Source organism: Nannobrachium achirus (assembly GCF_963921795.1).
Source record: "Nannobrachium achirus genome assembly, chromosome: 16".
In the NCBI taxonomy this organism is placed as follows: Eukaryota; Metazoa; Chordata; class Actinopteri; order Myctophiformes; family Myctophidae; genus Nannobrachium; species Nannobrachium achirus.
In genome coordinates, this window is record NC_137823.1 from 56291919 (window position 1) to 56311209 (window position 19291).

Below are 19291 nucleotides of genomic sequence, written 5' to 3' on the forward strand. Positions count from 1 at the left end.
GCAGGTGGTGAATGCTGAAAAGTAATGGTTTTGGACATATGAGGTTTCTACCCGACAAAATCACATTTCCTGTAACATCAGCCTCTCTCTAACGAGGAAACGTCTTGCCTCGTAGAGCAGCCTATCGCTCTCTATTGTGTCTCCATGACGACTGGTGAATCGGGATTTGAACCCGGGTCTCCTGCGCAATCCACTGATCAGTTTACCTTGTTGATCAATTCACTTCCTCATGTGTCCATCCATTGGGTCTTCCATGGCTGTCCGAACACCCGTCTGTCTGTCTGTCCATCAATCCATCCTTCCAAGGTACAGGGGGGACAGAGGGGGACATGTAATTAACAACTTATGCCCCTACAGTATATACTTCTTCATATGACAAACAACTAAAATAGGCAATCCAGAAGCTCACAACTTGCTCATGGAGCTGCTATTTTAGCTGTTTTTGAAAGTGTATACTGTATATTCTTTCATTTTAATCTTCACAGTTTCTGACAGTGGGCCCAAAACAGGGAAGCCAGGGTTAAAGTGGCACACACACATCTTTAATTAAACTGTTAAATTGTTAAAATTGTTAAAAAACAGTTAAATTGCGATGTAAACAAAAGGGAATGTATGTAAATGTGTGTACTGTATTTAATTCCATGTGACCAGAAGAAGCAGAGGTAAAACACGTCCCCTACCAGAGATATGATTGAATGAGATATCAGAGCCATGGCCCCATCCATCCACCAGCACATCCAACCCTGCGTCCAACAGTTCATCCATCTATCCATCCATCCATCCATCCGTCAATCTAGACATCCATCCATCCATCGGCAGTGGTGTATAGTAGTGGTTCTCAACCTGTGGGTCGGGACCCCCAAATTATTTTGGGGGGTCCCCAGATGATTAACTTAATGTGCAACATTGTTTTCTCACTCAACAGTAAACCACTTAACATAAAGCCTAAGTGTATAGAGGGTATCTGGGCATTTCTAAAGTGACAATTTAAGGACTTTTTAATACCTCTAAAATGACAAATTAAACATTGACCAAATTGTCAAATATTAGAGGCAGAAATTGTGAAAATAGCCGATCTACATGCTCACAACGCCTCGCAACGCAAGGCGTTGTGAGCATGTAGATCTGCTATTTTCACAATAGAACCGTGTTATACAAAATGTAATGCCTCAACTCTTAGTGCTCGTCAGGGTGGGGGAGGAGGGGGTCCCCAGTTAAAATATGATTATTTTGGGGGTGGCGGCCTGAAAAGGCTGAGAACTACTGGTGTAAAGTAAGTTAATTTACTCAAGTACAGTACTTCAGTAACATTTTACATCAGCCTTATAATTTGACATAGTATATACAGTACTAGTCCTGTGCCCGGTGGTGTGCACAGTATACGGACTGAATGAGTCTCAGAAGTAATGTTGGAGAACCCGTTGGGCCTAATAGTCACCATTGACGTCCAGTTGTGCAATACCCGTTGTATCAGTCTGTCTGTCTGTGTCCCTTTCATGCCCATAGATTACAGGGAGATCTCTCATCTCTGTCTGTTTGGCTCTCTTTTATGCCCATATATGGTGTTTTCCGTGTCCAGGCCAGTCTGTGATGTCATCTCCAAATTGACACTGTTTAGTATCAGTGATGTCAGCATGCGGAAAGACGGCGGACAGACATTTTAATTATTGCGACCGAAGGTCGCATATACTCTGAAGAATCGTGTCGCTTGAGTGTCCGAAGCCTCGTGACCGTCCTTCCGAAGCCTCTGTGATGTCAGTGTGATGTCAGCGAGTTGTGACATCACTTCCTGTACAGGGCAGCTACACGAAATGTGGATAACACTATATATGGAGATAGTCCAGTCCATCATGTCATATGGGACTACCGTCTAAGAAAGTAGCCATTGTTAGGCCGGAGTCAATGGCTGTCTGTCTGACTGCCAAGTCTGCCATTGACTTGCAGCGCATGAACGCCGCACTGGAGCGTGAAAACCAACAGGCCTGATGGAAAATGATACATGGCCGCAGGCTTTGTGACGTCCCACATCTTATGTGCTGGGCATACTACTAACCGACGCCAAGGACCTCCAGAGGCCATACAAAGAGTATCTAACCCGAGGCCCCTTACTAAGTAGCATACATTTACAACATACCTTCTCCAAAAACATCAATATTGAACTCCATATGTATATGGATACATACATGTATTTTTATTAATAAAGGATAAAATAAAATAAAAATGCCATAGATGGGCATTCCCAAAAGCAAAATCCCTTTATGCCCATATATGGGGATTTCTGATGTCATCAATCTCTGACCCTAACTAGCTCAAAAGCCTGCTTTACTCTGATTTACACCCTACCTTTCCAGATGATGACCTATTGGGTACACACTTATGTCCAAATATAGAAATCCCAAGGCATCAAACCTAAGCTTGGCTTTACTAATTAACATATGTTTCATGCCCATATATGGAGATCCCTGTCCCAATGTTATCAATATTAAGGACATATCTGGAAATGCCCATATTTGGTAATGTCCACATATGGGCATGTTTTGACATAACATAGTCAGGGAACTCCATGTATGGGCATAACATTGATTCTGTGAGTGTGCCATGATTCTGTGAGTGTGCTGAGCTCCTAGGGTTGATACCCTCACAAAAACATGAACAAACTCCCCCCAGAATGACAACTAGAATCGTCAGAGAAACGCTGTGGTTGGCCAGATTGTCAAGAATTGGCGCGACCTCGCCCTTTAGGGCGAGGTTGCATGTCACCCTGAGGTCGCATTCCACCCTTGGGTGTCTTACTAGTAGTAGTAGTTATATATATATACACATTTCGGCTATTGGAAAATAGTCAATCTTCAAGCTCACAATGCGTTGCGATGCGACGCATCGTGAGCTTGTAGATCTTCACATCTACAAGCATTCTGCATTATGAGTACTTTTACCCAGCTGACTTCCGGAGTATTTCTACATTGAAGCATTGATACTTTTACTAAATAAAAAAGTGATTAATGATTTTTTCACAAATGATCCATCGGTTCACCCCCCTGCCCCTACAGTCCCTCCAGCAGTCTCTTGACGGAGCACACGAGGCCGGACAGGCTGCAGCTCACCCCGAGGCTCAGTATGGCCAGGTCCACGGCTCTGTCCTTGGGGCTGAGGTGGCTCCACCTCAGCTGCAGGTGGAACAGACAGGGCAGGATGAGCGTCAGGGCCGCCCCCGTCACGCTGCCCGTCAGGCCCATGAGCAGGGAGAACCGCGGGACCAGCAGCGCCAGCAGGAAGGACGACGTCAGCAGGGCACCGCGCAGCACCAGGCCAGCGTAGGACACAGCTCCTCCTACGTGTGCGGGGTGGGATGGCACGCTGGGAGCTGTCGGACAGAGTGGAGATACGACTTCCTATTTATAGTAGACCTAAGGCTGATTCTAAACAAGCCTTTTAAATCCTAACCTACTTCAAAACATAAAAAATGTATGTTGTTATATATCGGCGGGCATAAACCTCAGGGGCGAAACTAGCGCGATGCAGCCGACGCATGCGCATTGGGGCCCATGGCGTTCAGGAGCACACGCTGACACGCAGGTCGGAGGAGAAAAAAAAATCTAATAACAATGTATACAGACAGAGAGTGTGACACTGCTGCTTCTATTTCCTGTAGTAGGCTGCTACCATTTCAAAATAAAACATGTGTTTTGTTGTTGTTGTTGAGGGGCACTTGGTGAAGATCTTGCATCGGGGCACGCCGGGGGCTAGTTTCGCCACTGCGAGGAGGCACTGCTTGCTCCACCTCGCGCCCAAAAACGAGCGCTCCTGGTCTCAATCTCACTGAATCTCAAAAACACTATGACATATAAATAAATATAGGTATATGTCACAGTGTTTTTGATCTGTTGATCTGTTGTCTTCAGATCTAAATTGGTAAATTTTAAGGACCCTCATACTGTAACTGTCAGAGAAACAGACCTGTAAGGGTACATTTGGAACCCTCTCAGGGAACCCTGAGAATCACTGCAATAGATCCATTGTAGGTTTGCAGGACTGTTTTTGCAGCGTGGCGCGTGTGTGTGTGTGTCCGGAGATAATCTGGTAAACCGCTGAACCAATCAGCACCAAATAAATGTCTTGTGCACCACAGTGCACACTGCAAGCAGTAACTAGTTTTCTTTCACCTTTGTTTCAAACTTTTGGAGTCATATTCCATAAATAGATAATGGAGCCATACCGTTCCACTGTATGTGGATCCCAAGACACACATGAGTCTATTATTTTTTGTATAAAAATCTTTTTGTAATAGCGGCCGAAATGGGTTTCCTCAGACAGGTGGCTGGTATCTCCCTTAGAGATAGGGTGGAGAAGTTCAATCACCCGAGAGAGACTTGGAGTAGAAAAGGAGTCAGCTTAGGTGGTTCGGGCATCTAGTACTGATGCCTCCCGAGCGCCTTCCTAGGAAGGTCCTCGATGCACGTCTCACTGGGAGGAGACCTCGTGGCAGACCAAAGACCAGGTGGAAGGATTACATCTCCACACTGGCCTGGGAACGCCTCGGTATACTCCCGGAAGGAGTGGAGGAAGTTGCTCAGGATAGGGAACTCTGGAAATCCCAGTTGGAACTGTTACCCCCGCGACCCGATTCCGGATAAGCGCTTAAAGATGGATGGATAGTTAGTAGTCACTGTACATGCCGGTCTCATGCACTGAAAATAGGCTGTCTATTATGAGTTTGCATAGGCCGACCACTAGTGCTTTATTCATACTTTCATAACCAGGTATGCACTAGGCTTTACTAGTGATCTACTTGTCTTCAAGTGTTGTTTATGTTTTATTCATCTTTATGAGCTGCAGTTACTGTAGAAAAAAGAAAATGGGTCGCAACTCACTGTCAGTGCTCCAATATTTATTTTAGACGACAAGCAGTTACTGTAGCCCATAAAGTTGCTTTGTCTCAAGTCAAAGACACGGTGGCAGAATGAATAATAAACCCTGGCTCAGGGACATGCTGGGCCCCTGATTCAGCCCGGGAAAAAGAGTTGCAGAGGCCCTCATTGCGCGCTATAGAGAGAGATCTCTCTCTATAGCGCTGCTGCTACTCAAAGATTTGCCATTTCAGATCATGACAAGTGACAAGCCAGTGGGCCAATTGAGCTATATTTGAGTTATATTTCGTCGTTGTCCGGTGGAAACCTTGTATGTCCAAAACCGTTTGTTTTGTATTTATCATTTTAAAAATGATTTAAACTAGTGAAAACAGCCGATCTACAAGCACACAACACCTCGCACCGCAAGGCGTTGTGTGCTTGTAGATCAGCTGTTTTCACTAGTTTTCACCAGACAGAATAATAAACCCTGGCTGCAGGGACGTGCTGGGCCCCTGATTCAGCCTGGGAAAAAGAGTTGGAGAGGCCCTCATTGCGCGCTATAGAGAGAGATCTCTCTCTATAGCGCTGCTGCCACTCAAAGATTTGCCATTTCAGATCATGACAAGTGACAAGCCAGTGGGCCAATTACATGAGTTGTATTTCGTTGTTGTCGGGTGGAAACCTTGTATGTCCAAAACCGTTTGTTTTGTATTTATCAATATAAAAACGATTTAAACTAGTGAAAACAGCCGATACAAGCACACCACGGTGCGAGGCGTTGTGTGCTTGTAGATCTGCTGTTTTCACTACTTTTGTGCGACGGCCTTGTATGATGAAGCAGGGCTTTGCTTTGCAAAAAAAATATACACATTTGAAACTTGGAGATACAAGGTTTCTGCCCGACAGTGACGATTTACTTTGTGGCCGCCCAGCCCCCAAAATGAAACGAAGGCCGACATTTTATTTAATTTTTTTTCCCAATGGCCAGCACGTCCCTGCCTGGCTGAGGCGACAGCGCAGTAGAGACATCGCTTCCATTCATTCAGGAAGGCCTCAACAGTAATAATTAAAAATGTAGACACAAGAAAATCCATGCAACAATACACAAAGAATAGACAAATATTTACAATACTGTCTACAGTACTGTAATTATCCATCCGTCTGTCTATCCTTTGAGCCCTATTATCAATTCAGTCTTGCATTGAACATGGGTACACTTTATGCATACAGCACTCAATTCAATTCAAAGGAGCTTTATTGGCATGAGAAAACATACGTTTACATTGCCAAAGCAAGCACTCACACTCCCATTCCAATACAATTTATGCATATTTTATATCTGCTGCTATTTGATATATATTGTATTTATCCAAGAGGCTCAGGAACATCACACACTTAATGTATATTTGATACTTATTTAGAGATTTGGAAATGTTTTACTCTTCTTATTTAAAATGTGACTGCAATGGTCGGGTAGCTTGCAGGAAATAATTTCAGCCAACTCTTTTATACCTGTATCAGAAACACACATTTTCACTTATGGGGGTCATAAAATGGCATCAAATATTTTCAGATTTTCCAGTCTGAAAAATAATGCGGTATATATATTTATTATTTACCAAAAACATTTATATTTGGGGTTCTTTGACATGAAAATGTCTTTCAAGAACTGATTAAAAAAATACGTGGGACATGAAATCCCACTTTTTTGGCCGATGGGTTCCCATATTGGAGAAGCACTGGTGTGTATAGTGATGGGCAATCTTGTTCATTTCAGTGAACGAATCATTTCCTTCACGTTCACGGTAATGATCCGTTCAAACGGTTCGTTCACGTTCACCGTTCATAGAGCGACTGTCCTGTGAAAAACACAATTTTTATTAAGTTGCGTGTACAGCCCGTCCTCCCGTCCTGTGTGCCGGGGGCTATTAGGTGGAGGGGGCGGGGGTGTGAACGAAAGTGTGAACGAACCATTTCAGGGATTTGAGCGAATCATTCACGAGTCTTCTAATGATTCGATTCTTATGAACGAATCACTCATGAACGACCCATCACTGGTGTAGTGTGTTACCTGTGAGCAGACAGGCGGTCAGTATCTGGGCGGCAGAGTAGAAGGGCAGGGGGAAGGACAGCAGGGCCTTGGCCAACAGACAGAGGTTGACCAGGGGTCGCAGGTCAGAGGGCAGGTTGTCTGTGATGACCTCACCAGTCCCCTGTCCCCAGGTCAACACAGCCTGGACGAGGAGGAACACATCAATCAGGCCAAACAGCCCATTAACCACCCCTTAATCAGCCGGTCCCACATGTATGTGTGTTGTTAGTTCATTAGTTCACCTGGCTGGTCATCCATTTGTCTTGTCCCTCCAATCTATCTGTAACCTTAGCAGTTACAGTCTGTCAAATGAGTATTTATTTTACTTATATTCAACCTCGTAAAAGTCCAAAGCAAATCTCTCACCAAAGTACTCATTTAGATTTGACTGCAACTGTCAAATCTAACAGCTGACTTCCCCCATGGACTGCGACTTCTACTCGACTCTCTGTGTCAGCATATAATGTACTTCTGTAACTATTTTTGTGTTAACTTACAATTTACAATTTAGGCATTTAGCAGACGCTCTTAATCCAGAGACAATAAGCAAGGTAATACATCAATACAATAAGCAAGGTAAAACATCGATACAATAAGGAAGGTAATATAGTACATCAATACATCAACATCAATACATCAAATGCATAGAAATATCAATCTAGACAAAAATAACGTAGGTAGACGTAGAGCAACTAAGTAAAAAAAGCTTTAAACAAAAACCTAAAAAATGATATCTAGCTTTCGTGTATGGTCATTGGGGGTAGGCGAGTACTATGGTAAGTGCTATGGGCTTGGGTGGAATCTGGAGAGGTGAGTCTGCAGACTCCAACTTCATCTGTAGTACATATCCTTATATGACCATTTAGATTAGCATCCTAAACGGTCTATCTCCATATTCCACAAGCTCAAATCAACGCGTTTTGAGCTTGTAGATCTGATAATTTTGCTATTTTTTAGCAAGTTTTTCCAAGTCAAAGTCATGACATATCTGACTGTGATAAACAAACACACATACTGTAACTATGTTGGAAAGAAGCAACCAAACTACTCACTGTATGATTGATAATGCCTCTAATCTCAATAATGTCTGTCAGTGGTTCTCAAAAGTGTGGTCTGGAGACCAACAGGGGGTCAGCTTAACCCAACACTCTATATCAGTGGTTTTCTAACGTGGATTCCAGGGACTCGGTGGGTTCCTTTAGGGGGGGGGTGTCTAAATTGACACTTACAAGTCAGTAACTCTGGCAGTGTACAAATGGAACCAAGTGAACCCTAACGGGTCCATTTGGTTCCATTTGTAGACTGCCAGAGTTAAGGGGAGACCTTGAAATTTTAAAGTTTGAGAAACACTGCTCTATATACAGTGCATTGACAATAGCCAATAGCACACAACCCAGCCTATTTTCAAAACGTGGTCAACATTTGAACCACAGGTCATTGTACGTGGAAAAAGTTTGAGAACCACTGAGCCTAAACGTAGCAAAAAAAAAGTGTGGCTAACCAGAAGAGCGAAGGAGGTCTTCATGACACAGGCGAAGGCGTGGGTCCACTGCAGCATGCCGGTGAACTGGCCCCTGTGCTCCATACTGCCCTCCAGAGGCGGCAGGAAGATCTGCGAGGTGTAGGAGAAGATGATGACCCCCACGGACACCAGGAAGTCCTCCGGGTCCACGGACACGGACAGACTGGACAAGGACCAGCGACCCGCCTGACTCACACAGTACAGCATCACCAGCACACTGCCACGGAACACAATTCAATTCAATTCAAAGGGCTTTATTGGCATGAGAAAACATACGTTTACATTGCCAAAGCAGAAGTGTACACAATACAATACAATCAGAACAAAATATGTACAGGTGAAAACAGTTTTCATGCATCACGGTAACGTGCAGGCAGAGCAGTGATATATATATACAATGTTTTTTAAGGTGGTTGGGTTCCATTTGATATCCTTCTCTTATCACAGCACGCACGCACGCACGCACGCACGCACGCGCGCACGCGCGTACGTAAAGCAGTGGTTCTCAACCTGTGGGTTGGGGGTCCCCAAATTATTTTGGGGGGTCCCCAGATGATTAACTTAATGTGCAACATTGTTTTATCTCTCAACAGTTAAAACTTTCCAACATAATGTTTAAGCGTATAAAGGGTTTATGCACATTTCTAAAGTGACAATTTAAGGAGTTTTTAATATCTCTAAAAATGACAAATTAAAATGTTGCCAAATTGTCACGTATTATTAGAGGCATAAATTGTGAAAATAGCAGATCTATACTGGTGGTGATGCTCAAAACGCCTTGCAATGCGAGGCGTTGTGATCATGTAGATCTGCTATTTTCACAATAGAACCGTGTTATACAAAATGAAATGCCTCAACTTATAGTGCTTGTCAGGGTGGGGGGGTCAAATCTTGTACTTTTTCTCCACACAATTATTTGAAAACTTTAGTTACAAGTTACTTGTTAATTGTGCATTTTGTTCATTACTACAAAACACTTCAGCCCTTATACAATTGGCCATTTGAAAATATTGAAGAACTGCTATTTTCAAAAGATTTTTATATATTTGAAAACTTGAAATGGGACATTCTGTATAATGTGTACTTTTCTTTTGGTAATGCCAATACTTTTGTTTTGTACTTTTAATTACATTTTGAATTCTAGACTTGTACTTGTAACAGAATATTTCTAGATTGTGGTATTGATACGTTTGTCTAAGTAAAAAGCTGCGAGTACTTCTTCCACCTCTGAAGAGAAGACATAAAGGGGTAAAGACATTATTTTACGGCCAATCTGAGTTACTGCCAAGATCAACCTTCAGCCTTTCATAAAACAAGAGGCAAAATAATCTCCTCCATGTAAGAAGAACAGAGGTAAGAATGTGAACCAATAAAAAGGTTATAAAGCGTTGGAAGGAGAGAACAAGTTGTAATAAAATGTTATGAAATACGACAAAATGATATAAATCCTAATGAAGCTAAAAAATGAAATATACAAACATTTGGAAAACCAATTTCATAATGTTATTAAGTAAATCAGTTCTATTAAAAGTGGCTCATAGTCACAGGCCGGCATAACGACATATCATATCATTCATTTATTAACTGTAGCTTAAGTAAACTAAATAAACTAAGAAAAACAACACAACTGCAGTGTTTGGAGGTTTCTCCCTGCTCTTCTATTGAGACATATAGATCATGCCGTTGGGTAGGACCACTACTGGTCGACAAGAGGTAGGCTATTGCATGAAGCTCAAAGCGTAATATCTCTCCTTCCCACACAGGCTTTCCGTCTTCGCTCAGAGTTGTGGCGCTCGCGTGGGAGACGCCGGGTTTCGGTTCCCACGGGTAGAAAATAGCTTTAACCATAGACAGAAAGGTAGACACCTCCTTCGGCTAGGGGTCGTATGCATTTAGCAACTAAGGGAATCTTCATCACTTCCGTCTTCATTGCTTCCGCGTGCGTCACACATAGGGAAGTTGACAGGCCAATCAGAGGCAGGTGGGGGCGGGTCTTTACGTACGCAGCCTGTGAGAACAGCTGAGCCGCGCAACATCGGAACTGGCTCTGTTGAATTGAATTGTGGTCCTTGGATAAGTCCCGGAAAAGTCGCGCTGTGATTGGCAGTAGTCACTTTGACTGACAGCGTTCCCTTAGTTTTTCCAGGAAGTCCGGACAAGAACTTTTGTACATCGCTCCAATTAACTGCAGAGGCGAACGAGGCAGCTCTTTATATCTGTGGCTTTAAACCAGTGGTGGGCAACTTTGATGATGGAGAGGGACTCTATATTTTCACACTCACTCCAGAGGGCCACAATGCATAATACAGTACAGTCAAAAATAGCGAAAATAGCTTATAGAGCTGCTATTTTCTCTATTTTTGAACTGGAATACAGGATTATTTTTAGCTATTTTCTTAATTGGAATCCTGAAAAGTAACATTTGTACTTAATTTCAAATGCATTTATATGTACTTATGTTAACTTAAATACAAATACATTGGACATAATATATCAGTATTCCAATATTAACTGGATGACTGCCAGGGGCCACAAGGTGCCGCTAGAGTGCCAGCCATTCCTCCATAAGGCTTCATAGTAACATCCGGTTAACCACGAAGAAGTGGCTTGTGTTTTTTCTGCAAACAGTGTTATGAACGTGAAATGGAGGCAGAGAGCTAACAGTTCGGCTATTTATTTTTTTAGAAGCCCGATCGGAGGCTATTTAGCCGCAAAAAAAACTTTTCCGCTGCACTAGGAACACAGTTCAGAGAAAATGAGCTCTAAAGATGTGACTATGTATTGGATTGGGCGGCGCGTTTCGGCGACGTTGCCCGATTACGGGCTGATGGAAAGAGAGCTCGGTAGGCGGCTTGGATCAAGATTTAGACCGGGGCTTTGTTGAGGCCTCCGATTATTTAATTCATTTTACTAAAGGAACCGAAATTGTTCGGTTTTTGTACCTCAGATACGTCTTGCAAAAATAGAGTTTTTTTGGGGGGGATCTAAACTTTATTCTAAACCATTTTCAATGGAATAAATCGTCGCAACATGTAGCATGGCTCGTTGGAAAACGATGGACGAGCCAGGACCACCCACGTCGCTACTAGCAGCTTAGGGTAAGTAAAATAGCAAAAAAATATTGTATTGGATTGAAAAAAAAGAAACAAAATTATTCGGTTTTAGCACTAAAAGAGTTAACCTGCGGGCCGCATTAAGTGAAGGTGGGGGCCGCATGTGGCCACCGGGCCGCCAGTTGCCCATGTATGCTTTAACCACTTGAACCCTATAGAATCCCTATTCGGAGGCGGAACATGCGCAGAGAATATTAGATCTACAGGCTCACAAAGCGCCAAGTTGTGAGATTGTAGCTCTACGTTGAAGAAAAAAGAGCAGACCAAGTACAGAGCCAACGGTCAAGTTCTACAAAGTATTGAGGGTTTACGTGGTTAACTATGTCACCTTATGACCATGTGAGGCAGGGAACAGAGCAGGCTGAGTGTGGACACTGGTCTGAGGTCAGTGAGCAGCAGGCAGGGCAGCACGCAGGCCAGGGAGAGCAGCGAGCACACAGACCTGGGAACAGCCATGCCTGACAGACTGTCCCACAGCAGACTGCTGGACACCAGCAGGTACAGAGTACAGGTCATCAGCAGCTCTATGATCTGCACATGCACGCACGTACACACACACACACACACACACACACACACACACACACACACACACACACACACACACACACACACACACAGTGCAGTTTACTATGAGAAACGTCACAGCTTGCCGCATCCGTGTACACGTGTAGACTTGTACACAGTTTTATGGGTTTCTGAGGGTTTGCTGATCTGACATGCTTTGATGTCACTGTGATGTCAGGGTAACCACTCTACCAGAATGGGTTTACCGCTCTGACATCACACTCTGGCTTCACTGTGATGTCACACTAACAGAATCCCTTTTATATGGAGTTCCCTGATGTCGTCAATATCAATGACGCCCTGTTAGTTGTACTTTGTTTCGTTGTTAATGTGAAAAATATAAAACAAAATAAACACTGAGTCATAAAAAAAATGATGCCCTGTTTGAGAGATCCCTGTGATGCCAAGGGGAACAAATCCCTTTTATGCCCATATATGGAGATATGGAGATCCCTGTGATGCCAGACGAACAATCCCTTTTATGCCCATATATGGAGGTCCCTGATGTGTCCACATCCCTAATGTCCACAGCCCTGATGTCCATATCACTGTGGCGCTCACTTGTCGCCCTGAGGCGTCTTGCTAGTAAATTATTCACTTTAATTCATTTAACTCTGACAGTGTAAAGATGTAACCAAAGGTTACCCATACGGGTACATTTGATCATTATCAGTCCTAAACTTACCCTTTCGACTTCTTGTTAATGCCCAAAATGACTGGAGGTTTTGTAGCAATCTTTTGCAATTGTAGAAACATTAGGCCTTAACTGAATATTCAAGCATGTTCTGATCATTTTCCAAATATGTAGGCTATATCTTTTATATTTCGGAAACAATTACAAAATTATACATGGAGATGCCCACTCTTCCTGTTATTGCATATATATCTGTACATTCGTAAATCTTAACTACCGGTACATTTTATGTCATTTATGTCACTTGTGTCCTATAATGTGTGTGTGTGTGTGTGTGTGTGTGTGTGTGTGTGTGTGTGTGTGTGTGTGTGTGTGTGTGTGTGTGTGTGTGTGTTACCTGAGCCACATTCACCACCCATCCCCCCAGGCCAGCCCACTTTGGGCACAGTGCCTGGCAGCATGCCTCCGCTATGTCCTGGTAGCTGTGTCGGACTCGAACCCTCGACACCGGCCCGGAACCAACACTGATAGCCAACAAAAAACAAAACAAAAAAAGTATACAATAGTAATGTCAGTTTGAACCTTTTTGGTCCAGTCAATATTATTCAATATTGTGCTTAATCAATAAAACTGTGGCAGGGGATATCATTATATTCTAAACTTTCTATCTATCTTACCAGCCATGTATGTCACAGTACATCCATTACAATGTTAATGGCTTTTAAATAAAACAATGATTACAATAGTCTTGCATTATTAAGGATTAATTAGGATTAAGTAGAACATAATATTGTTCTATAATGTTGTGTCTGCCTGTCATGCATTGATATCAACCCATTAAAACCGGGAAAACATCTGTGTCGTTTTATATTTTTGCGTTGTAATAGTAATAGTAGATACAAGTAAAAATCTGCTATGTTTTAATTTTTTTGAAAGAACTACTGGTTTAGAAGGCACATACAGAACAGAATAGAACAGTGGTTCTCAACCTTTTCAGGCCGTGACCCCCAAAATAATCATATTTCAACTGGGGACCCCCCCCCCCACCCTGACGAGCACCAAGAGTTGAGTCGTTACATTTTGTATAACACGGTTCTATTGTGAAAATAGCTGATCTACATGCTCACGCCGCCTCGCGTTTTCTGCCTTTCTGCCTCTAATATTTGACAATTTGGCCAATGTTTAATTTGTCATTTTAGAAGTATTAAAAAGTCCTTAAATTGTCACTTTAGAAATGTGCATGTATCCCCTATACAATTAAACTTCATGGTGGTTTGTTTATTACTGTTGAGTGAGAAAACAATGTTGCACATTAAGTTAATCATCTGGTGACCCCCCCAGAATAATGTGGGAACGCCTCAAAATAATGTGGGTCCCGACCCACAGGTTGAGAACCACTAGAATAGAACATAGAATAGAATAAGGAAGTGGACCTGCATTCCTCTTCGTACAGACAGGACACCAGAAGCTGGCCAGTGTGGTTACACAGCCAGGCTGACAGGACCAAGACCAGCAGGCCCACATATCCTGAATGGACCAACGCATATGGAAGACCCAATACAAAGATACCCTGCAAAGACAGACCCACATATCTTGAATGGACCAACGCATATGGAAGACCCAACACAAAGATACCCTGCAAAGACCAGACAGCCATAGAGAGAGAGAGAGAGAGAGAGAGAGACAGAGAGAGACAGAGAGAGAGACCGAGACAGAGAGACAGAGAGACAGAGAGAGAGAGAGAGAGAGAGAGAGAGAGAGAGACAGAGAGACAGAGAGAGAGAGAGAGAGAGAGAGAGAGGGAGAGAGGGAGAGAGAGAGAGAGAGAGAGAGACAGAGAGAGAGAGAGAGAGAGAGAGAGAGAGAGAGAGAGACTTTTGACTTTTAACAAAACTTTTATTACAAAAAACATTTTACAATCCAGTCTTTTTTTTTCACAGATACATGTCCATTCACTTACTTAAAAAATATGTTAAATATTAAATTGTCTTCTATCACAGAACATAAGGCATCCTTATAACACCACTTTTCAATGAATTCATCAGTGTTGTTCATTCCTTTAAAAAAGAGAAAATCAATGCGAATTCGGGCTTTCACCAGAGACACAAGAATAGGCAGCGCATCTTGCCCTGCCTTATCCTCTACTCTATTTTTCCTGCTACTGTAAATGGCCATTTTGGCTTCTCCTATAACCAGATTCAGTAGTTGCCATTTTACACTGTCAGTTTTTCTGTAGCCTGCCCCCATTATAAAAGCAGTCTTAGACCACTTTTCACCAAACCACATAAACACATTTTCCAGCATAATAAAAAGATCACAAAGTCTTTTACAGTCGTAAAAACAATGAAAAACTGTCTCTTTATCTTTGCAAAAGGGACATTCACTTGAAACAGTAGTATTGATCTTAGCGATATACTCATTCACAGCAATGGCACCGTGTAGGATCCTCCACTGTAAATCCCCAGTTCTTTTTCTGATAGGTGGTTTATATAAAACCCTCCAAACTGGTTTCACCTCACTGTCTACTTCCAGCTTTTGTCTCCATACAGTATCAACCCTTCCAATCAGTTTGGTTTTATTCAATGCTTTGACACAACATTTGTACAACATTTTTCCTTTAGCTGTGAATAAGTCTATCACTTTACATTCTTCAAGATTGAAAGGAGACCCTGAATCCCCCTCCAGATCTGGCTCAAAACCCAGTTCTGGAAAAGGATCACCCTCGTCAGGAGCCTCTACCCCCACACTGTACTCTTGCAACATTTCCACCTCTTCCTTAGTCAGTCTTTTCAACCATAAATTCAAAATTTTTTTAGACTGTCGTAAAGACCTCAACCCCAGAAATGAGGCAAAAGCCTGTGCGTTGCTCAAATCAGGACCAGCTATTTCTACAATGTTCCTCAATCTGACAGCTCCAGAGGTACAAAGCATTTTGTTTAAACCTGGTGTAGAATTGTCCTGTATATCTAATTTGGCTCCATTAATGAGGGGCTCTTCAAGTAACCAGTGTAAGGAACACGTGGGTTCTAAGGACCTCCATTTAAAACAGTTCCATGATTTAAAAACTGCTTGATAAAAAGGAGATAACCCATACATGTTTAATCCAGTACAGTCCGTTAAAAAAAGAGAGGAGTCTAAACCTAGACCAGCTGTTCTTTGCAAAATGATATTAGCAGCTTCTCGCCACACAACGTCTGTTGGGCCTGTAAGAAAACGCTGTGCAAACTGTATTCTAAAGGCTGCTATTCTACTCTCTATGTGAATCAGACCTTGTCCTCCCTCCTCTTTTGGTAGAAACAAGACACTTTGTGGTACCCAGTGTAATTTGTCCCAGAAAAAATCCACTAAAATTGATTGCACCTTTTTTACCAAACCTCTAGGTGGCTCCATACAGGCCAACCTGTGCCATAGAGCAGAAGCCACTAAGTTGTTAATAATAAGTACTCTACCTCTGTAGGACATTTGTGGTTTTAGCCATTTCCATTTATTAAGCCTTCCTTCTACCTTCTCTAGAACACCTTCCCAGTTCTTTTGAATGATGGTGTCATTTCCAACATACACTCCAAGATATTTTAATCCATCTTTTTTCCATCTCAACCCCCCTGGTAAACTAGGCAGCCCTTCTTTCCAACTCCCAACTGCCAGTGCTTCACTTTTTTCCCAGTTGACTTTAGCAGATGATAATAATCCAAACTCTTTTACAATCTCATCTAGTCTCTTTATCTCTTCTTTACTTTTAATCATAATGATTAGATCATCTGCATATGCAGATACAATATATTTTTTCTTACAATCTTTTAAAATCAGACCTTCAATGCTACTCCTGATTTTGCATAACAGTGGTTCAATAGAAAAAGAGTACAGCATTCCACTAAGACTGCAGCCCTGACGTACCCCTCTACCCACTTTGAAAGGGGCACTTAGGCCTCCATTAATTTTGAGTACACTCTCAATGTCTTGATACAACACCCTGATCATGGCTATTAGACCTGGACTGAGGCCAAACCTCTGGAGAGTCCTCCAGAGGTAAGGTAGCTCAATCTTATCGAATGCCTTTTCTTGATCCAGCGAAATTAGACCAATATTGATGCCCAATGAACTAGAGATGTCCAAAATATCTCGAATTAAGGACACATTGTCCAGGATGGACCTACCAGGCACGCAATAAGTCTGGTCTTGATGTATAACAAGGTCCATCACTTCTCTCAGTCTGTTGGCCAACGCTTTTGACAAAATCTTGTAGTCCGTACAGAGAAGCGATACAGGCCGCCAATTTTTGATCTCTTGGAGATCTCCTTTCTTTGGCAACAGAGTTATTACTGCTCTCCTGCAGCTTAAAGGTAGCAACATGTCTTTAAAGCTTTCGTTGAAAACATTCAAAAGCTCCTCACCCAGCTCGCTCCAGAATTCTTTGTAGAACTCCACTGGGAGGCCGTCGATCCCAGGGGACTTTCCCCCCTCCATGCTCTGTAGGGCTGTTAGAAGTTCTTTTGACCCCAGCGGTACTCCATGCTCATCGCTGACATCTTCTGGAACTTTAGGCAAATTGTCACAGAATTGATCAAACAGTTCATCATTGTCCTCATATTCACTGCAATAAAGCTCAGAGTAAAAGTCCACTGCTCTTCTCCGAATGTCTTTTGAGTCTCTGAGCTCCTCTCCTTCTTCAGACCGCAAAGCATGAATTAATCTGCTCTGCCCGTTCTTCTTCTCAAGGCCAAAAAAGAATTGTGATGGTGCGTCCATTAGCGTTGCACTTTGGAACCGTGATCTGACCAGTGCTCCCTGAGCTTTGGTGCCTAGTAGGTCTCTAAGAGCAGAATTTTTAGCCTTGAGGTCCTCAATATGACCTCGATTTCCAGTGGAATCTACAAGAAACTGCAGTTCCACTATTTCAATCCCTAGATCTTCTATAGATCTGGTGATGTCTCGTGTGACATTGAGAGTGTACTCTTGACAGAGCTGCCTTATCTCCACTTTCCCACAATCCCACCACTGTCTCAGAGAATTATAGTCTTCTTTTCTGTCCTTGAAAATTCCCCAAAAGAAACGAAAAACATCTTTAAAATGTTCATCATTTAGTAAAGCGGTGTTAAAATGCCAATATGCACTCCTTGGTTTTAAGTTACTGATTAAAACGACACACTCAACCATACAGTGATCAGTAAAACCAACAGGAAATATTCTGCACCTTTTAAAGGTGTTAAAATGATGATCAAAACAATAAAACCGGTCCAACCTAGCAAGAGAAATTAGATTATCCCTACTATGAGCCCAAGTGTATTGTCTTATGTCACCATTAAAACTTCTCCACACATCATTTAGATCATATGTTTCTATCAATTTCTTCAGTGCACTTTGTGATGCTCTATGGGGTTCCAAATGATTCCTGTCATAACAATCATTTTCTGTTGAGTTAAAATCTCCACCCAAAAATAATAGATCCTCAACATCAACTTGACTTAATCTAGTGCTTAATGTTTGCAAAAATAATACTCTTTCAGGACCCGTATTAGGAGCGTACACATTAATGAACATCAGATTAAAAAAATCAAAAACTGCTCTCACCACCAACAGCCTACCCTCCACAACCTGTTCTATTTCAATAGAAATTGGAGTGAAATTTTTCGAAAAAAGAATGCCCACCCCCCCACTGGTTGTGCTCTTGTGACTGAGCACCACTTCCCCCTCCCACTCTCTTTTCCAATCACACTCATTTAAGCAGTCACTGTGGGTCTCCTGTACAAACATCACCTCAGTTTTCCTAATTTTCATTAATTCATACAAGAGAGACCTTTTTGCTAAATCTCTTGCCCCATTTAGATTCAATGTACTGATATTAAAATGACTCATAGCAAGAAATAATAAAAGCAAACAAAAACATAACACTAATCTATTGTACACAGGGTGTAAAAACTTATTCATCATCATCACATCCATCATTTAGCTCTGATCTGACTCTTGAAACAAGTTTCTTTAACCTGGCGACTTCAGGCTTAGTAAAGCCTCCTTCCTCTTTGTTACCCAAGTGACGTCGTACAGACTCAGAGAAACACTCTCTATCAGAGAAATAGTCCTCCACTTTCACTCCCCTCAAATTTTTAGTTTTCTGTAAGAACAACTGTATTTTTCCAACAGTGTAATCTGCCTTCATCTCTTGACTAGCAGTCATGGAATCAGAGTAATCACTCTCGCTGTCTGCAGCATACACACTTGAATCAGACTCCGCTACCTGTTTAGCTGCCTCAGTTGTGGATTTGCTAGCTATTCCTTTTTTTGCCCTTGAGCTTCCCTTGTTACCTTTGCCTTTCCTTTTTAATGGCATTTTAAAGACAACATTTTCATTATCCATTTCAACTTCTTCCCCTCCCATCATTACATTTTCTGCAGGGCTGATTACATTCTGCTTTACAGTAAGCACAGAAGGTGAGCCAAACACCATCCCTGTGCCAAAAAGCGGACCTTTATTTTCCTCCTGTCCTTTCTCACTCACTTGACTGTCCTGCTGCATGT

The 19291-nt window shown here is 42.4% G+C and overlaps 1 protein-coding gene across 1 annotated transcript in view; it reads right to left on the reverse strand.

The window, feature by feature from the left end:
- Positions 1 to 3044: 3044 nt before the first annotated feature.
- The window catches only part of LOC308301150 (vesicular inhibitory amino acid transporter-like), a gene marked incomplete at both ends in the record, with an annotated part of 30965 nt that continues 14718 nt past the window's right edge, over positions 3045 to 19291 (reverse strand). Inside the window, 6 exons of the mRNA XM_080745042.1 lie at positions 3045 to 3364; positions 6922 to 7084; positions 8444 to 8681; positions 11906 to 12108; positions 13176 to 13302; positions 14212 to 14348. Of these exons, the coding sequence (XP_080601168.1) occupies positions 3045 to 3364; positions 6922 to 7084; positions 8444 to 8681; positions 11906 to 12108; positions 13176 to 13302; positions 14212 to 14348 (1188 nt within the window). The remainder of the gene's footprint in view (positions 3365 to 6921; positions 7085 to 8443; positions 8682 to 11905; positions 12109 to 13175; positions 13303 to 14211; positions 14349 to 19291) is intronic.